Source organism: Phalacrocorax aristotelis, chromosome 1 (assembly GCF_949628215.1).
Source record: "Phalacrocorax aristotelis chromosome 1, bGulAri2.1, whole genome shotgun sequence".
Lineage (NCBI taxonomy): Eukaryota > Metazoa > Chordata > Aves > Suliformes > Phalacrocoracidae > Phalacrocorax > Phalacrocorax aristotelis.
This window is the reverse complement of record NC_134276.1, coordinates 102649233-102666684: the sequence shown is the minus strand read 5'-3', so window position 1 is coordinate 102666684 and position 17452 is coordinate 102649233. Positions and strand designations below refer to the sequence as shown.

The 17452-nt window shown below is 38.0% G+C and overlaps 1 protein-coding gene across 7 annotated transcripts in view; it reads left to right on the top strand.

The window, feature by feature from the left end:
* The window catches only part of ITSN1 (intersectin 1), a 147325-nt gene that overhangs the window by 103425 nt on the left and 26448 nt on the right, over nt 1-17452 (top strand). For all 7 annotated transcript variants that reach the window (XM_075100803.1, XM_075100813.1, XM_075100785.1 and 4 more), the window contains 4 exons: nt 722-888; nt 7664-7709; nt 12403-12524; nt 15437-15554. In XM_075100803.1, coding sequence (XP_074956904.1) covers nt 722-888; nt 7664-7709; nt 12403-12524; nt 15437-15554 — 453 coding nt within the window. The remainder of the gene's footprint in view (nt 1-721; nt 889-7663; nt 7710-12402; nt 12525-15436; nt 15555-17452) is intronic.

Below are 17452 nucleotides of genomic sequence, written 5' to 3'. Positions count from 1 at the left end.
AATAATGCTCAGTTAAATAAGAATATATCAAGTTTTATAGAAAACAGTACTGAATTGTCTGAAAATCTTCTTTGTAATAATTTATGTAAAACTTTTTCATGTAGTTCTTTGATTGAATTATGCATTGCATTTCTCAACATCAGTTTTAGTGTTTTTGCACTTGAATACTAAGTAGTTGTCTGAGTTTTAACAAAACTGAACACATTCAGGCTTTGTTTTAACATTTCCCAGCCATCTGTTGCCTTAAGATGCACTGAGACGTGTGCCCTTCATGCAAAAAGCTTCAAATAATGAAAGAATTCATTGTATACAAGAGCCAAACAGCATATGTAAAATGAAGACTGTATCTACAGATACTTGGCTACTGAGACTTTCCATCCCCAAGACTGCAAATTCTAGTCATAAGCACAAAACAGAAACCATTGAGAAACATGTTTTCAGAGTGGTTTCTGATACAAATTAATAATTTATGTACCTTTTAATTTTGCCGACAAGTTATCTTACAAAAAAAAAAAATCTCCCAGAAGCAACCTTTTGATAGATTGTATTTAGTTCTGATACCATTTTGTGCATTAAATATTGATGTTTCTACGAATAGTAATTAATAAATTTTGTCTTTTATCCAGCCCATGAATAGACTACATTATATTAGGTTTTGCAGATGATAATTGAGAAGTGTATCAAGTCTTTTCCCCATTCTGTATTTATTTCCTTCTTACAGAGTATATTGCTATGTATACTTATGAGAGTTCTGAACAAGGAGACCTAACTTTTCAACAAGGTGATATGATTCTTGTGACAAAGAAAGATGGCGACTGGTGGACAGGAACACTGGGTGATAAATCAGGAGTTTTCCCGTCTAATTATGTGAGACTCAAAGATTCTGAGGTAGAGATGTATTGAAATGTTATAAAATGGAGCTGGGGGAGGTATGCTTTCTTTGATGATGTAGTGGTAGCTGCAAGTCAGTGGATCATAAGGGAAGAAAAAATATTTTGCAGTTTTACTGAATGGGAGATTGGAAAGGGAAAACAATAATAGTTGCATTTTACAACATAATGTCGTAAATAACTTTGTGGATCATATATTAAAATTAATCTTGCATATGGTGATTATTAACTTGGCAGTTTTGTAGAGACAAATCAGAATAGCTATGACTACTTTGTTCCCCAGGTAAGGTTTAAAAAAAGATAGCCATATTTGTCTATTATCTTTTTTTTCCCCTATTGTTGAATTTTTGTAATCAAGGGGAACAAGTTTCTCAACAAAACTTAGCTAACTACTATATTTATTTGAAAGATCTTGACTGAATAATAGAGATTCTGTTTCATCTGGGTTTTTTTCCTGGAATAATTTGATAGAACATGTCTGTATTAAACTTTTTTCTTTCTTTTTAGGCATTCTAAAGAAAGATGTTTTCTCATTTATATTCCTCATCTGTTTGAGAGGATAATTAATTTACTAGTAGGAATTATCTTAGAGTCATAGCTGAATACAATACTAATCTCTTGATGAGAAGGAGTTCTTCTTTGTGTCTCTAAGAATAATAGGGGGTTTAAAAGTTAATAAGAAAAAATTACTGGATTTTTATAAATCTAGGTGGTAAGGGTTTTTCCACAAGTCTTGAATTATGTGTGTATGGGACACAACTCAATGAAAGAGTCTGTCTGCAATATAAAGCTTGATCAAAGTCACTCCTTAAAATTCTTTCTGTTGGTGGAAAAGCCAAAGAATAAAACCCTGCAGTGAAAGCCTTTATATAATAAATTTCTAGACAGTAGAGAAATTTCAATAATATCCTCTGAGACAGGATTTAAAAAATTTTGTAGTTAATGATATTTAGTATTGCAGTGCTTAGGAAAAATAGTACTGTACATTTGCTTTTGCAAATGTTTTAGAAACTTTTAACATCTATATTTTGCATCCTGTAACAATTTTCTTCAAGCCCTGGCACTACTAGTTTGAGAACTAATCAGTCTTATACTGGAGAAGTCATTGTCCCGGGTTTGATTAGTCGTTCCCTTGTGTTGTGAGGTAAACTTTTCTGTGCACATTAAGACTTTAGTTTCATAGAAAAGAATAATAAAATCATTTAGGTTGGAAAAGACCCGTAAGACCATTGATGGGAACTGTTAAACTAGCACTGCCAAGTCCACCACTAAACCATGTCCCTAAGCACCACATCTACAAGTCTTTTAAACATCTCCAGGGATGGTGACTCAACCGCTTCCCTGGCCAGCCTGTTCCAGTGCTTGACAACCCTTTCTGTGAAAGAATTTTTCCTCAGATCAATCTAAACCTTCCCTGTCACAACTTGAGGCCATTTCCTCTTGTCCTATTGCTAGTGACTTGGGAGAAGAGACCAACACCCACCTCACTACAACCTCCTTTCAGGTAGTTGTAGAGTGTGATAAGGTCTCCCCTCAGCCTCCTCTTCTCCAGGCTAAACAACCCCAGCTCCCTCAGCCGCTCCTCACAAGACTTGTGCTCCAGACCCTTCATCAGCTTCGTTGCCCTTCTTTGGATACACTCCAGCACCTCAATGTCCTTCTTACAGTGAGGGGCCCAAAACTGAACAAAGGATTCAAGGTGGGGCCTCACCACTGCCGAGTACAGGGGCACGATCACTTCCCTACTGCTGCTGGCCACACTATTCCTGATACAAAATGATCATATGTAACCCATTCTAAGTGAGCACCGGTACAGTCCTACCTGCCACACTTCTGCTGCCTCTGTCTTTCATCTGACCTGTTAATAAGCCGATTCAGGGCTCTAAACAGAGCAGAAAAGTAGTCTAGCAGAAATAATACACTCTTCTAAGATGGTACTCTGAATCAGCTCAGCAAGGGTTAGAAAAATGTCAATACCAGAATTACTACAGGAGGAGAGTAGCGAAGGAGGCATCAGCTTAGATTATCTTGAGCTGGTTTTGAACTGCATTTTTAGCTGGCTTTTGTGTGAAATACTTCATTTTAGAAGGAAAACATCATACCTATGTTTAGTATATGGTTTTGGATATGCCTGTGTTTATTCCTACCTTTGAGTTGCATCAAATCTAGTGACTATGGATTAGCAGATAAAGTTAGATCAGTTCCCAGACTAGAAGAGGACCTAACTTCTGAACTAATGGTTCAGTTAGTGGAAGCATCGTAGCTTGTAGCACTATGAGGCCCATCACAGCAGGCTAGCTTGTCTTTCTGAGAATTAGAGTAAATTTTGTACAGTAGTAAGTTGTGGTGTTAGGGTATAGGTTTACCCAGACAACAGAGCTCAGTGAGAGTCCAGACAAGAAATTCTGAACATTCTGCCCCCAAGTTTAGCAGTTTGATTCTCCTCTAAGTCATACAACATCCTTTCAGTTGTGGCAGCAGAGGTGTTTGTGGGTCTGTATCAGGAAGTTTATCTGGTTAAGAAAAGCACTCCTTTTTGCAGTTCAGGATGTAGATTATAGTTCAGCCCTGCCAGTAATTCTTCACGTACATCAGAAAGATGATGGCTTGCCATGGAGGTGTAGGAACAAGCATACAGATAATTTCCTAACCTGTGGGGTATCTTGTGAGCATGCCCTAAAGTCTCTTTGTTACCTGTAAGTTCGTATTGTAGTTGATGGGTGGGAACTTGCACTGTCAGCCTCCTAAAACCCTGCGAGGCCTGTTTCCTACATAGATAGTGGTAGTTGCTAGTTAGTTACTTAATGTCAGCTATGTTCTTGTTAGTTAATGTTAAGTTTCCATTGAACTTTTGTTGAAGGAACTGTTTTTGTTTTCCCTTAATATATTCTTAACAGAGTTTAGTCTCAAAACCTGGGAATTTATATTCAGATGTGCAGAGCTGCCTTTTGTGTGCCTTTAAGGACTGGATGCTCATCCTGTCTGGTGAGACACAGGCACACATATGGGCAAATCTTTTTTGTAGAGAACTCACAAATAGACATTTAATACTGAAAACTATTTTTATTAGAGAGGTCAATTTGATGTTTCTCTAATCTCAACTTGTCTGGAGCTGAAACAGCCAAGTGCAGTTCATCTGAAAGTGCTCCAGCTGCCCTTTTTGCTGGTGAAAATCACATCTTGATGAGAGAGGGAGGAAAAAGCACAGAGCTCACGGAGATCTTGGTATCTGGGATGCTTATTTTCATAAAGTGATTCATATGCCCCGCAGGACATATTTCTTGTTCCAAGTGGATAATTGCCATTACACATACAGTGTTTTGCTATTCAGCTTGTTCACAGAGCCAGTTTTTACAAAGGATTTCTCAATAGTGGCTGTCTGTTAACTTTCAGATGTGCCGCTGTGCTTGGACAGCTGGCTGATTGTGGAAAATGTTACTAAAAGAGTAAATTAATTTAATGTGTTCTGCACTATTGACTTAGGCCTGGAAAAAAAGTAAGGCAGTGCTGATCTTTCAACAGCAAGTACAGAGTTTGTAGAAATGGTTGTAAGCCTCAAAATATCAATGGTTTATACATCAGAAGAAATTTTTTTGAATCTGTACCTAGTCCCAGACTACCCATTCACCTCCAGTTGCTAAATTAAACTATTTTTGTTCCTTAAAGTTTCAACTTATTAACAGAGTGAAAGTCTTTGTTTTTAAAAAACAAACAAAAAAAACCCACAACACAAAAAAAACCCAAATGCTAGTTCATGGTCCATTCTCAGAGTTTTCATTAGGTTGAGGTAGATGGATACAGATCTGTAAAAGGTTTTTATTGTACCCTGCCTTTCTCTGAGATGGGTGATAATTACTGCTGCATGAGACATGGAGCTCATAAAGTGGTCGTGCAAACATGAAAATTGAGATGCCTTTAGTTACAAAGCTTTGCATTAATGTCCTGAAAATAGTAACAGTCTGAATTGTTTTAATCTGGATTCTAAGGGTCTTACTGTACGACACAATTGGCCAGTCTACTGCTGCGTCTTATTAAAATAGCAAACCAAGTTCTAGTCTACTGTTTCAAGAGACTTTATCATTTGTCACAAAATATCCTCAAAGGCAGTTGGTGTCTCAGGTGTACAAAAGGGAAATAGAATGGGGTAAGTCCTCTCCACTGTGTTTCTGTCAACAGAAAGAATAGAAAATACTTCTCCATCTACTGAGTGGGCCCGAAGTTGGGTCCATCTTAATTTAGTTGTTTATCGAACTACTGCAGGACTTCTGTATGTATTTCTTCTACTTTTTTACCAAGGATTCAGAGGATCCTCAAAGATAATTCAGACTTAGCCTGGTCAAGGTGATTTTGAAGCTTATCTTTTAAAATAATCTCTATACATTTACCAGTTAACTGTAAAGATGCAGTGTCACAGCATGTTTTGTCTGTCCATGTGCTCCTAATCTGGTGACATGGATGTTTGACTAAGTGGTATTTTGAAGAAGTGTGTTCTCTAAAGGTTCAAACACTTGTTCTTTCTTAAGGAAGAGGGGAGGGTGTTTCTCTGCCGGAAACACTTTCCAAAGCAGAATTAATTCCTAGTATTACCATATCAGTGCCATTTGTCACATTTAGTTCTAAACCTTTTCATCTTCCCTACTTGGGACTGTCAATAGACTCTCAGTCACTTCGTCTGGACCACCGGCTCCTTGTCCCCAGACCTAACCTTAGTCTTTGTATCTGATCTCTGCACGATGCTTTCCTATTCCACTTTTTTTGTTAATGTAGGTCACAGTGGTTGTAGAGAAAGGTGAAGAACTGAAGGGAAAGAAAGGAACATGCGGAAGAAAGGAAGATTTGCTGGCCTTGTGGAAAGTAACCATAATCAGTCTTTTACAATGACAGGAAAGTAGCACTGAGACAATAATACCCAAGTATCAGTTAACTTAAAGCACCCACTTTCCACAATCCCTCCCAAAATTTAACTTGCAAAAATGTCAGGGAGAAGCAGGGTATACTAGATGTACATAAGGCGCTTTGGTGCCAAATTGAAAAAAAAAACAACAACAAAACACAAAAAAATCTGAACAAACCAAAAACTTCCCATCCCCACTTTTACCTTCTAGCACCAGTTACAGCTTGTGAGGTAGGCAATGCCAACTCTGCTGTGTTTTCTGCTTTTCTGCTGTTATTAGATGGGGTTGGCTTGACTAATACAGCATTGTGAGGTGCTGTAGTTCAGTCTGAAAGGTCAGGCTTCCTTGGTAACTTTTCTGAAGTTCAAAACATGGATGTCTTAGAGCAGCTATGTAATCTTCAAGACAGATTGAGAACTATCTAATAATCTATTTTATAGAGGCATTCAAAACCAGTCATTTAACTAGTTCTTTAGTTACTCCTTATATTAGTTTCTGCCAGAATCCCCAAGTTTTCAAAGCATCAATTTAATATGGAGAATATTGAGGGTGGAACTGTTCTTTTCCATAGAGAAATTAGGATTCTGTGAAAACCTTAAGGCCATTTGATGAAGACTTCCAAGTTTGTAAGAAGGATCCTAAAGGAGCAATTGAAGGGAGACAGAAGTGTTGAGCCTTGTTTGAAGGCAAGAGGATGTTTATGGTTATTCAGCATTTCTGATCAAAGTACAGTTTAGATTTATTGCTGTTATCCATATCAGATCTTTTTATTGTAGAAGATACGAATGGCAATGTACTGGGAAGAAACTGAAGTAATTATTTAGGGGGCAGGGGGAAGCTGTTCTAGACAGGGTAGTGACTAAAAGGGTTGGAAGTTGACTGAGGAAGGGGGGCGTGGAAGGGGCAGAGTTGAGACCACATACTGTTTTTGAATACTCTAATTGCATATATATCAGTAGACCTGTGAGTGCATTAAAATAAATAAATAATCATAACTCTTCCCAAATAACCAGTGGCCTCAAGGAAAAAATTTTTTTTTCAGGATGAGAACTTGGAGTTTTTAAATTATGAAAGTTTTTCATATTAAATTTCATCTTTCAGTATCCCTGTTTTCCTATACATAACTGAACTAATTTCACTGCTTGCTGGATTTCTTGTGACCGTTCAAAGGCTTTTCTTGCAAATCTCTTGGCATGGATGATGATGTTCATCCCTCATCTCACCCCATCCAGGTTCAGAGGAAACAGCTAAAGATAGATAGCACCTTGCAGTTCAGTGCCTGGTGCTCTCAGTTGGGCACAAAAATGGTGGTGGGGCTTTTACTACTGCAACACACACCACCTACAAAGTTCAGATGACTTTTCTTAAAGATGCAGTAACTACACTGACTATGCTAATGTGCCATATGTGAAATTTTAGAACCATAATATAGAAAGTATTGAAATAATTATGTCCACTTAGCTTTTTAGGCATATTTGCAATCCAACTATTTGTAGAGCTGGAAACTACTGTTGTTGTTTCAACTCGACAGAATTCACATTCTATAGATATAGATTTACTCTTCAAATGCTATGTAATTTGGAATTACATTGGTATTTGCAGTCCACAAAAGGAAGAAAAGTTCAGGAAAGAAGTATACACATTTATATAGTTAGTTATCCACTTCCATTCGCTGCTTGTTATTTATTCCTGTGTATTAATTTTAATCTAAAATATTAGGGGTTTCTGTAAGAATAGAATCTTCCTGTGAAAGTTTTTACTTACATCCTTGTTTACTGCATTAGAAAATAATAAATAATAAAAGCATAGAAAATAATTTTCATATACTGGAGAAATAAATATGAGTGCTAAACGTAACATCTTACTTTCTATTTCAAGGCTCCTGGAGCAGCTGGAAAAACGGGAAGCTTAGGGAAGAAACCTGGTAAGTCATATAATATATTGTGACAGCACCTCACATATGTTCCTAAATTCAATGGCAACAAAATCTTTTCCATGAAAATAAATTATGTTTGCTCTTGATCATATGGTAGTAGTCTGCACTGATGAAAACTGTTGTCTAAAATAAATTAATACATAATCTGTCAATCATTCCATCTAGCATGTATCGATCACTAACTAGCATGTAGCTAGAGAATAAAAATCCACTTGCTCAAAAATGAATGTAAACTTCATGATAGATTGCTGAACAGAGCACTGGAAACCTTCAAAAAGCCCAAGTTTGCCAGTGCCTCTGAAGATGGAAGTATATATTCTTACACTGTGGTTTTACAGCATTTTCTCTAGAATACTACACAATATGGTATACATGACTTTGTGAGCTCTTGTGCCGGCTTCTCATTTTCAAGAGCATATATCTTGTATTCATGCTATGTAAATTATTGCCTGTCAAGCCTGGTCGTGCTGCAGAAGATCACGTTGCTTTTTGGCTAGAAAGAGGTCCCCTGGCTCTTGGGGTGGTGGGGGCTATCCTTCCAAACAGCCATTGCATTTCCAAAGATAATTAGAAAAGTGCATTCTCTGCCACTGGCAGGCATTTGTAAAGTTCCCAGAAGGCACCTTTTTTTCCTCTTAGTGTATTTATTTGCTTTTGTACTAAAGAGATGACTTTGCATTGAGCTGAACCAAACTAGATACGCGGTGCTCCATTCTTCTACTCTGTCCCTTTCTTTGAGCCTTGTTCAGGTGCACAGTGAGGTGGTTCAAGGACGTGATCTACTAAATCTTGCCTTATTCCCATACACACAGACATGCATAGCCGTATTTTGTTTTGTGGGGGGGAAATTTTGCTTTTTCTCCCTGAACTGGTTCACTGTGTCGGTGTGTAAGAGGAGGCAGGGAGAGCAGATTCCAGCAGCCCCAATTTCATTTGGCTTTTTTTACCTTGACATACCAGCAATGGGCTGCTCTTGTCAAATCTTACTGATCTATTTATGGAAAGAAGGGCTTGGAAGTAAACTACTCCTGCCTCTTCTATGCTTCATTCGCATGATTAAAAATATTTCTGTTAATAGATACAAAGCTTGAGAGAGGTAGACAAGAGCAGAGATCTGGAAAACCTCTAGAAGTGATACCTGTCAGGAATAGTGAGAAGATGCTGATAGGTCTGGCTGCTTTTTTTCCACACATGGGAGAATAGGCTGAAGTCTTGCCATCCACCAGAGCACCAGCTTTATAATACCTGGTCTCCTGGACTTGAACTTTCAGTGAAGTAGAGACTGGAGAGATGTTGACAGAAAGTGTGTTCAGAATCTTTTGGAGTTTAAGAACAGTTTGGGAGCAATCCTGCCTATTTCAGCAAGGAGATTCATGGATGTTTTTGCTATAAGTGAGCTGCAAGTGCTCAGCCGGTATAAGTTAAATGCTAATGAACAAGGTGAAATATTCCTGTTTATTCTAGAAGCAGCAGGACGAGTGGGTGGGAGTTGGTAACAGTGCGTGTTGAAGGGCAAGGGAAAAGAAACCACTCTCTCTGTAAATTTAAGCAGCAATATGAGGACAACTATACCTGTGAGAAGGCATTTATTTCTTTTTCTAAATGTACCTGTTTTAATAGAGGCCACATTTTTTGGCCTGGACTATAATTGAATTGGATCTCGTCTCAGTAATTCAATACTTAAATAAAAATTAAAAAGTCCTTCCTGGAAAGAAAGCTATTTCAGGTTTGGTTTTTTTTTTAAAAAAAGTTTTTGCTGAGTTGTTTTCTCTAACTTTCTGCTTCTCTGTGACATGCAAGAGCTGAATGTTAAAACCTGTAATTCATATCGTGACTTATTTAACACACAGTCCATGATAAAAGTTCTTTATCCTGCTGGTTGGTGAAAGAGGATATCTGATACCTGGACCGTTGTGAATCACCTTTTTGTATAAAAAAATTAGAAATTTCTTGTTCTGAGAGAGATGTGATGTATAAGATTTTTGCTCTCTTGGTATGATATACTGAATATCATAATGGCCATGGTAGTAAGAGAGATTTTTGCCTGATTTAAAAAAAACCAATAATTACAAACTCACACAGTTTATTTTGTTTGCTTGTGTTCGTTTTGCCTCCTGAATGGCCTAGGGTGGAGGAATTAATGTGATACTGTGGAAAAACCTGCAAACGCAGGGAGCTTGCAGACCTTCTAGCAGTATAGACATGTTTCCTGCCAAATAGCTTGCTTGCTTTGCTTTCATACAGGACAGACTAGACTGCTGCTGCTGGCTTTTCTGTGACTCTCCTATCATCACCTACTATGTTTTACTTACGAATTCTTTCTTCTACCCTTCTGCTTTCACGTTTTGTATGCTAAGTTCCAGATCCAGGTTTAAAGAATCTTTCTAACTCTCAGATACTGGCTTTTTCATCACCTCTTTGGTCCCACCCTTTCCTGACTGCGCACCTCTGTGTACCTGTGTCTCCCCTCTTTGGGTTATCTTGAGGGAGGTTCTGTCATCATCAATTCTGTATGTGTCATCATTTGCAGTGATCTCAGATCGCTTGTCATCTCTCTGCTTCTTCATCCTCTTTATGTTGTTCATTTACATCTTGAATGCTTCTCTGACCATTTTAATTTTCCTAATCATCCTTTTCTTCTAAATGTTAAGTAAGCCATCTGATCATTTTCCTGGCAATCTTCAAATCATATTGTTTCCTCCCTGCAACAAAACCTCCCTCTGTTTCAAGGCAGTTGGCTTTGTGGTTTCCTCTGCCTACAACTGCCTTTTCAATGATTGCTCCCTTTCTCTGCCTTACCAGCAGACACCCCCTCCTTTGCCAACCTGTGGGTGATGGGTTGTTACTGAGTGCCTCTGCTGTTTCTCTTGGCCACAGAAAGTTTGGTGCTTGTTGACAGAGGGGGCCAAGTAGGATGGTGCCCAGCACTGTTTTACTTCCTTAGTACAACTGCCCATGAGAAAGCTGGAGACCACATTTGTGTACTCGCTCCTTCAGCCTCAGTCCCTTTTGCTGTTGTTGCTGTGTTGACCACTAATCCACCTCACGCTTAATGTCACGTTGCTTTCTCCTGCCTTATAAAGAGACAAACCAATGGCACGGGAGACCTTTTTCTGCTTAGTCTTCCAGTGCCAGTTTTTTAGGATAGACTAGATTGAAAATATCTACAAACAGTAATCATAAATGAAAACAGCTGATACAGATATTTTTTAATCAAGATTTTCAAATAAAAGCTAAAATCTCAAGGAGCGTATTGATCTGTGATCAGATAATTGCTGAGGTTTTGAATTAAGGTGCCTGTCTCTGCACTGAAGCAGTTGAGACACGTTTCTGTGATCTGGTACTACTAGCTCTGCTGTGGGCTTGTGGGCTTGTTCTAGGATAGTCTTAGACCACAACCATAACTAGCCAAGCTCAGGGCCCACATCAACTGATGGTCGCCAATTTTATTTGATGCATCGCCAAATAAGGTTTTTCATAAAAACAAAAACCCAAAATCCCTATTTCCCTCCCCCCCCCCCCCCCCCAACAAACACCAAACACAACCCTAGATCATTCTGTTAGGAAGAATACTTAAGTGATGAATGACTGTGTACTGGGATCCTGAAATGGAGTTTCCAGCAGTAACTGTACTACTTTTGTGCTGCTTTGGATGTCTGAGACCCTTTCCAACAAAATGAAAGCTAAAAGAAATTCCCCACAGATTCCCCTTAACTCATGACTAAAAAGGAACTAAGTAAATGTGGCAGCCTAAAAGGTTTAGCTTTCTAAAAGCTAAAAAGTTTCCAAACCTACCATCTTTTCGTTTACAAAAGGTTCCCGGTTATCATAGTATCAAACATGTTCTCTGTCACCCTAAAAATGGTTTGTTGACACGCTAAACCTGACTTAAAGCTATCAATCAGTAGGACACCAGAATACCTACAGTCTCTTATAAGCTCCTGTCAGTTCAGATTGGTTCAAAAAAATGGGTTAGCCTTACCAGACTTCGTGGTGACTAAGTTATCATCTGTCTTTCTACAACCACTGTGAAATGGAGTAAACTGCAATGTCTGCTTTGGCTAATGTAATGGAGAGATAATTGTGAGCTCATGGGTACTCTGTCATTCATGCTGGTAGGTGATCAAATAAGGCACCAGCTTTGTATTAATGTTCACAGAATAAAGGCTTCAAAATAAATTCTGTTTGTTACATTTTGAAAGCATTCATTTTTTTGTCTAGTGTGGTGGTAAAATTTTTTCTGCAGACCTTCATCAGTTTACACCTCCATTACTGCAACTTTTTCATTATATTGTCATCAACATGTATCTCCTCTTTTTAGAGAGCTTAGTTCAAACTAATGCTACAAAAATGTATTTACTGGAAAACAGTATCATGACACTTGGTTTTAAGAGCCATATAGTTCTTAATTATGTTTGTTATTCTTCCCTATTTCAAATATTTTTTTATATCCTACCCATAGAGCTGCTGCACCTCTGTTTTATTCCTGAAGCGCTATGAACTTCCAATCTGTTTCGTAATTACCATATGTTTTGATGGAACTACATCAATACGTAACAATTTTATGGAAAGAAATACAGAACGGATATACTGTGCTGGTGATAATAGCAGAGTTGATGTTGTATAGAATGTATTCAGGTTTTTCCAAATTAACTTTTTTTTTCCCTCCCTGCTTCAACAGAAATAGCCCAAGTTATTGCCTCTTACACAGCAACGGGTCCAGAACAGCTTACGCTTGCTCCTGGTCAGTTGATTCTTATCAGAAAGAAGAATCCAGGTGGCTGGTGGGAAGGAGAGCTCCAAGTTAGTTACTGTTTTTTTGAAATAAAGTTCCATGTTAAAAACCTGTCATTTTTTAATAGTTCAAAATGATGAGTGCGTCAATGATAAATATTTTGAAAATGTTCAGCAATTAAGCATTTACAAATAAAATGCCTTTACAAAAAATTGCATACATTCCAATTCCTTGAACTTGAAATAACTTTGGAGAACAGCAGGAGGAAGCCACTGTGCCTCACTGTCAAGTCAAGGATACCCATTGCACAAATCAGACCCAGCCTTGTATGTTTTCCTGGAGGCCCTTCAGATATAACAAAGGAGTGGATTTTAGGGCATATTGTTTTGGCTGCTTTTGAATCCTCCCAGTCTTGTGTCCAGTAGTCATCTTAATGTGAGCAAAAAAGCAGTTGTGATGTCAGGTGGTGGGGAAACCCAGCCATGCAACAGGAGTGTATGGGACTGTTGGGTTAAGTGACAGGGTCTACTTGTACATCCTGTTTCGATAGTGACCATGTGTATCACGTGCGTTTGGATCAGCCAATACCTGTGTGCACTGTGAAAGCGTGAAAAAATACTGGGGAGTGCAGTCCTGAATGTCTTCTGAAGAGGCTTTCTAAATTGCTTCAGCCAAAAGTCTGGCTATCCCTTTTGCTGAAAGATTGAGAAGTATTTTACAGCAGTGGGTTTTGTAAGGTGTCCACTACTTTTTCAGGTTGCTTAAGGAATGTGACCGTGTAGAATACCAGTCTAATGGCCCATCTCAGCAACAGCTCAATTTAATGTAGAAGAATGAAAAGAATTGGTGTGTGTTGCAAGTGTCAGATAGGCGAGAGCTTTAGTGTTGTGTTAGAAGATAATAGGTAATAAAATATTTTAACCGCGTTTTTTTAAGAGTAGAACCTGACAATTTAGAAACTTCATTTCTCAATGACTTTAAGTGACAAAGCTTTCCCACTGCCCATCCAGTCTTCAGTACCACTGACTGAGGCTTGCTTAGGTTTTGGGGTTTTTTTTGAACAGGGAGTATTACATGAAAGAACATAATTGATTTATTTTTGCAATGCAGATGCCCAAACTAACTCGAATATTTTTTCCACAGTACTACCTGCCCTTTCCTGGTGATATTTTTTCATCTTTTGTGGAGAAATCATCTCCCAGGATTGCTGTGGTTTTCATGCTCATTAACCTTTATGTTTTGGTTAACTTGTAGCTTTAAAGAGTCTCACATTAAATGTATTTTAAGATAGAAATTAAGTTTCACTGGGCAAGAGTTGTCACAATTACCAATTAGCAGCTAATGTGAGGGTTTTTTAAAAATTAATTTTTGATTGTGTACTCATATGTAGCTTTGGATACTTTACTGTCTTACCTATGGTTTTACAAGGTGGTTTTTTGTTCTTCATTAGCAGTCCCCTACCTATTCTTCACATTCTCTTGTTCCAACACTAATACTAGTTCTTGCTCCTTTGTTATAGAAGCACAAAGGCTAATGCAGCAGCATGGTGAAATAGATTGAGGAATTGATTTAAAAGTAAAATCAGGAACCCCTGCCCCAGAGTAGTGGAATGATGACAAGATTTGGAGAAGGGCACTAATATTAACTTTTCTTTATGCATTTAATTTCAAAGTGGCAGATTTCCTTGGAAGTACATGTACAGTTCAGTTTCAGCCTCAAGTAAATTTTGATGCCACTTGTCTTAGGGGTCAGAGTGAACGTAAAATAAGGCAAATGTGTTAAACGTTACATTGCCAGGTTTAATGCAGTCTTCCAGAGTATCTTAAAATGAACAATCTTGATACAATTTAGATCAAGTACCTTCTTTTTCAGTAAAGAAAAAGAGAGGGAAGGAAGCAGTTAAAGAATAGTACCTGTGTTAGATAATTTTAGTGAAAAAAGTTAACATCTACTTTGTTTTTAAAGGCAAGATTCTACATGCCCCAAATTCTAACCTTATTCTAACAATACAAAGAGAGAATAAATAGTTAAAGTAATTCCTAACATAGATTTAATATATTTAAACAGTGACTCATTGCAGCTGCATTAAAAACTGTAGAGCGCTGCTGTAGACCAGGTGTATGGTAACCTGCTGCTCTCTCAGCACACGTGCACAGACCACACACACTAATACATGTGTGCGCCACATTTTCATACCAAAGTTCTCTGATTAGATAGGCGTGAGAACATCTGGTGTGCTTTCCAAAACCTTAACATCTGTTAATAGGATTATTTGGACAGTGTCTATCCATATGTATTTGTAGTTGCCAAAGCTTAATTTTTTGTTTGATTGGAATCTGGCTTTGGGATTTTGTATTTGAATCTGAACTTTATGCATTTTTTTTCTTGCCATAATGTTTTGCTGTTCTTCTAGCTCTTGGTTAATATAACATATGTTTATGCTCTGTCTGTCTATTGGGCAGGAGCGACTATCAAAACTATTAGATACTGTTTCTTTGAAAGAAAAGAGGTAATTGGGATTATTAATCTCTACTTAAACTATCACAATCTAGGTATATATTTAAATGCACTTCTTTACATAATGAAAAAGCATTTAAATGCTGCCACTCATTAATGCACTAGCTAGCCTGATATTCTAGAGTTATGGTTTAAACAACGAGGAGAATTCTTTCAGAAGATTCAGGGTTGTAGTATTAATTATAAAGCACACAAAGTAGGAACACCATTAAGTGAAAAATCACTCAAATTAGTAGTAAATAATTACTGTTTACATACTATAAACTCCCATTTATATATTATGAAAGATTACTTCACATACCAGAAGTATCATAATATTAAACCACTGCCACAAAAATTGCTGACTCTTTCCTTATAAAATGCATTTTTCTTATTCTAAAATAGCATGACTGAAATAGTTAAAACATTGACTAAGGATATATTGGTGTGCTTAATCCTCTTAAAAGAATTGTCTTTCTACTAGGCACGAGGGAAAAAACGGCAGATAGGATGGTTCCCTGCTAATTATGTAAAACTTCTGAGTCCTGGTACCAGTAAAACTACACCAACCGAGCTACCTAAATCAACAGCATTACCTTCAGGTAAGCAGTGTGTTGCATTAACAGAGTTGCTTTTGTAATATGTGTCATTTACAAATAGGACTTCTCAAATTAACTACCGACATTCAGTAGGATATTTAGTGTCTCTTACACTAGTCACTTTGGTTACACTCTTCATTTTAATTATTTTTGTTCTTTTAAATGAGAAAAACATACAATAGGTCTGTATTTGTGATGGTGGTCCCTCAGGTATGAACTGTTGAGTGCTAAAAAGCCATTTGTGACATTGCATCTTAAAAAGTAAAACATGCAAATTATCAGTACTATTTGTTTGCGCTACTTCTAGCAAAGGAGTTTATAAAGGTCCATGGGCTTAGCAGTTGAGGCACCTCTCATTCAGAACCTTTTATTTTTCCTAAGGTGAAGTGTGAGAAAACAGAATCACAGAATGGTAGGGGTTGCCAGGTACCTCCAGAGATCATCTCGCCCAACCCCCTGCTTGAGCAGGGACACCTAGAGCAGGGGGCACAGGACTGCATCCAGGCAGGCTTTGAATGTCTCCAGGGAAGGAGACTCCACAACCTCCCTGGGTAGCCTGTTCCAGTGCTCTGTCACCCTCACAATAAAGTAAGTTTTTCCTGATATTCAGGTGGAACTTCCTGTGTTCCAATTTGTGCCCGTTGCCCCATGTCCTCTCATTGGGCACCACTGAAAGAGTCTGGCCCCATCCTCCTGACACCCACCCTTCAGATATTGATAAGCATTGCTAAGATCCCCCCTCAGTCTTCTCTTCTGCAGGCTAAAAAACCTAAGTGTCTCAGCCTTTCCTCATAAGAGAGATCCTCCAGCCCCCTGATCATCTTGGTAGCTCTCTGCTGGACTCTCTGCAGTAGTTTCCTGTCTTTCTTGAACTGGGGAGCCCAGAACTGGATGCAGTCTTACAGATGCGGCCTCACTAGGGTGGAGTAGAGAGGGAGGATAGCCTCCCTCAACCTGCAGAACCTCTCAGATGAAGATGTAGCTTTTTGTCCTGTATAGCTACTTATTTTTAGATTTATGAAAGGATACAAGAGCAGTAGACAATTATATTTTTAAAGCTATTTATTACAGCCTTACCACAGGGAATATGAAACAGTCCTGTCAGTCTACTGCAAGGTATAAAGCCAGGCAGAAGACTGAGAACAAAACGTACATTTCTTGTAACTGTTTCAGTCTTGAACCATTTTGAGCTTGTGAGTTGATGTGGTACCAAGTAAAGAGGATTATTCTCTACCAAAAACATGTAGAGTGGATGTATTTTCTTCTATAAGCCACCCAAAAGCCTTGACATTGTTGTCTATCATCTGTTTGGATTTAGTTGGGGGTGGCAGGGGGCAACAGCTTGCTGCTTCCCCAGTCCATTTTTTGACTCTTTCATTAAAATTAAATAAATGTTTCTAAATGAAAAATGGTAGTGGACCCAATTTTATCCTTTAAATATGTATGAAGGTTTATCATGCACTAGAATAAAATGCTGAGGTATTAGTTTCATGTGTCGTTGGTATAAATAAAAGTACCGTATCAGAGAATGCAAATGTTATAAATGGTGCAAATTGGCTCCCTTGGTGGTAGCCATAAAAATGCAGAAAATCAGACTTCTATAAAGACTAATGAGTTTGAGTCCTGCAGTTAAAATGGTAACTCAGCATTGAGACACATACTTTTACAAGGCAATAGGATGGGATTTTTTTTTATTATTTCAGGTTTGACAGCCTGAGACTTTTCACACATGCTAATAAAACTTTTAGAGAATAAACTTTTTGGCACTTCTTTCATTACCTACAGAACATCAGAATTTTGATGGCATCTGTTTTTGTCAAATTCAACTTTGTTATAGTCCTTTCATTTTGGAGGGCGAGAAGAAGAATCTTGTCTTTCCATTATGAGAGATGGCCTTACTA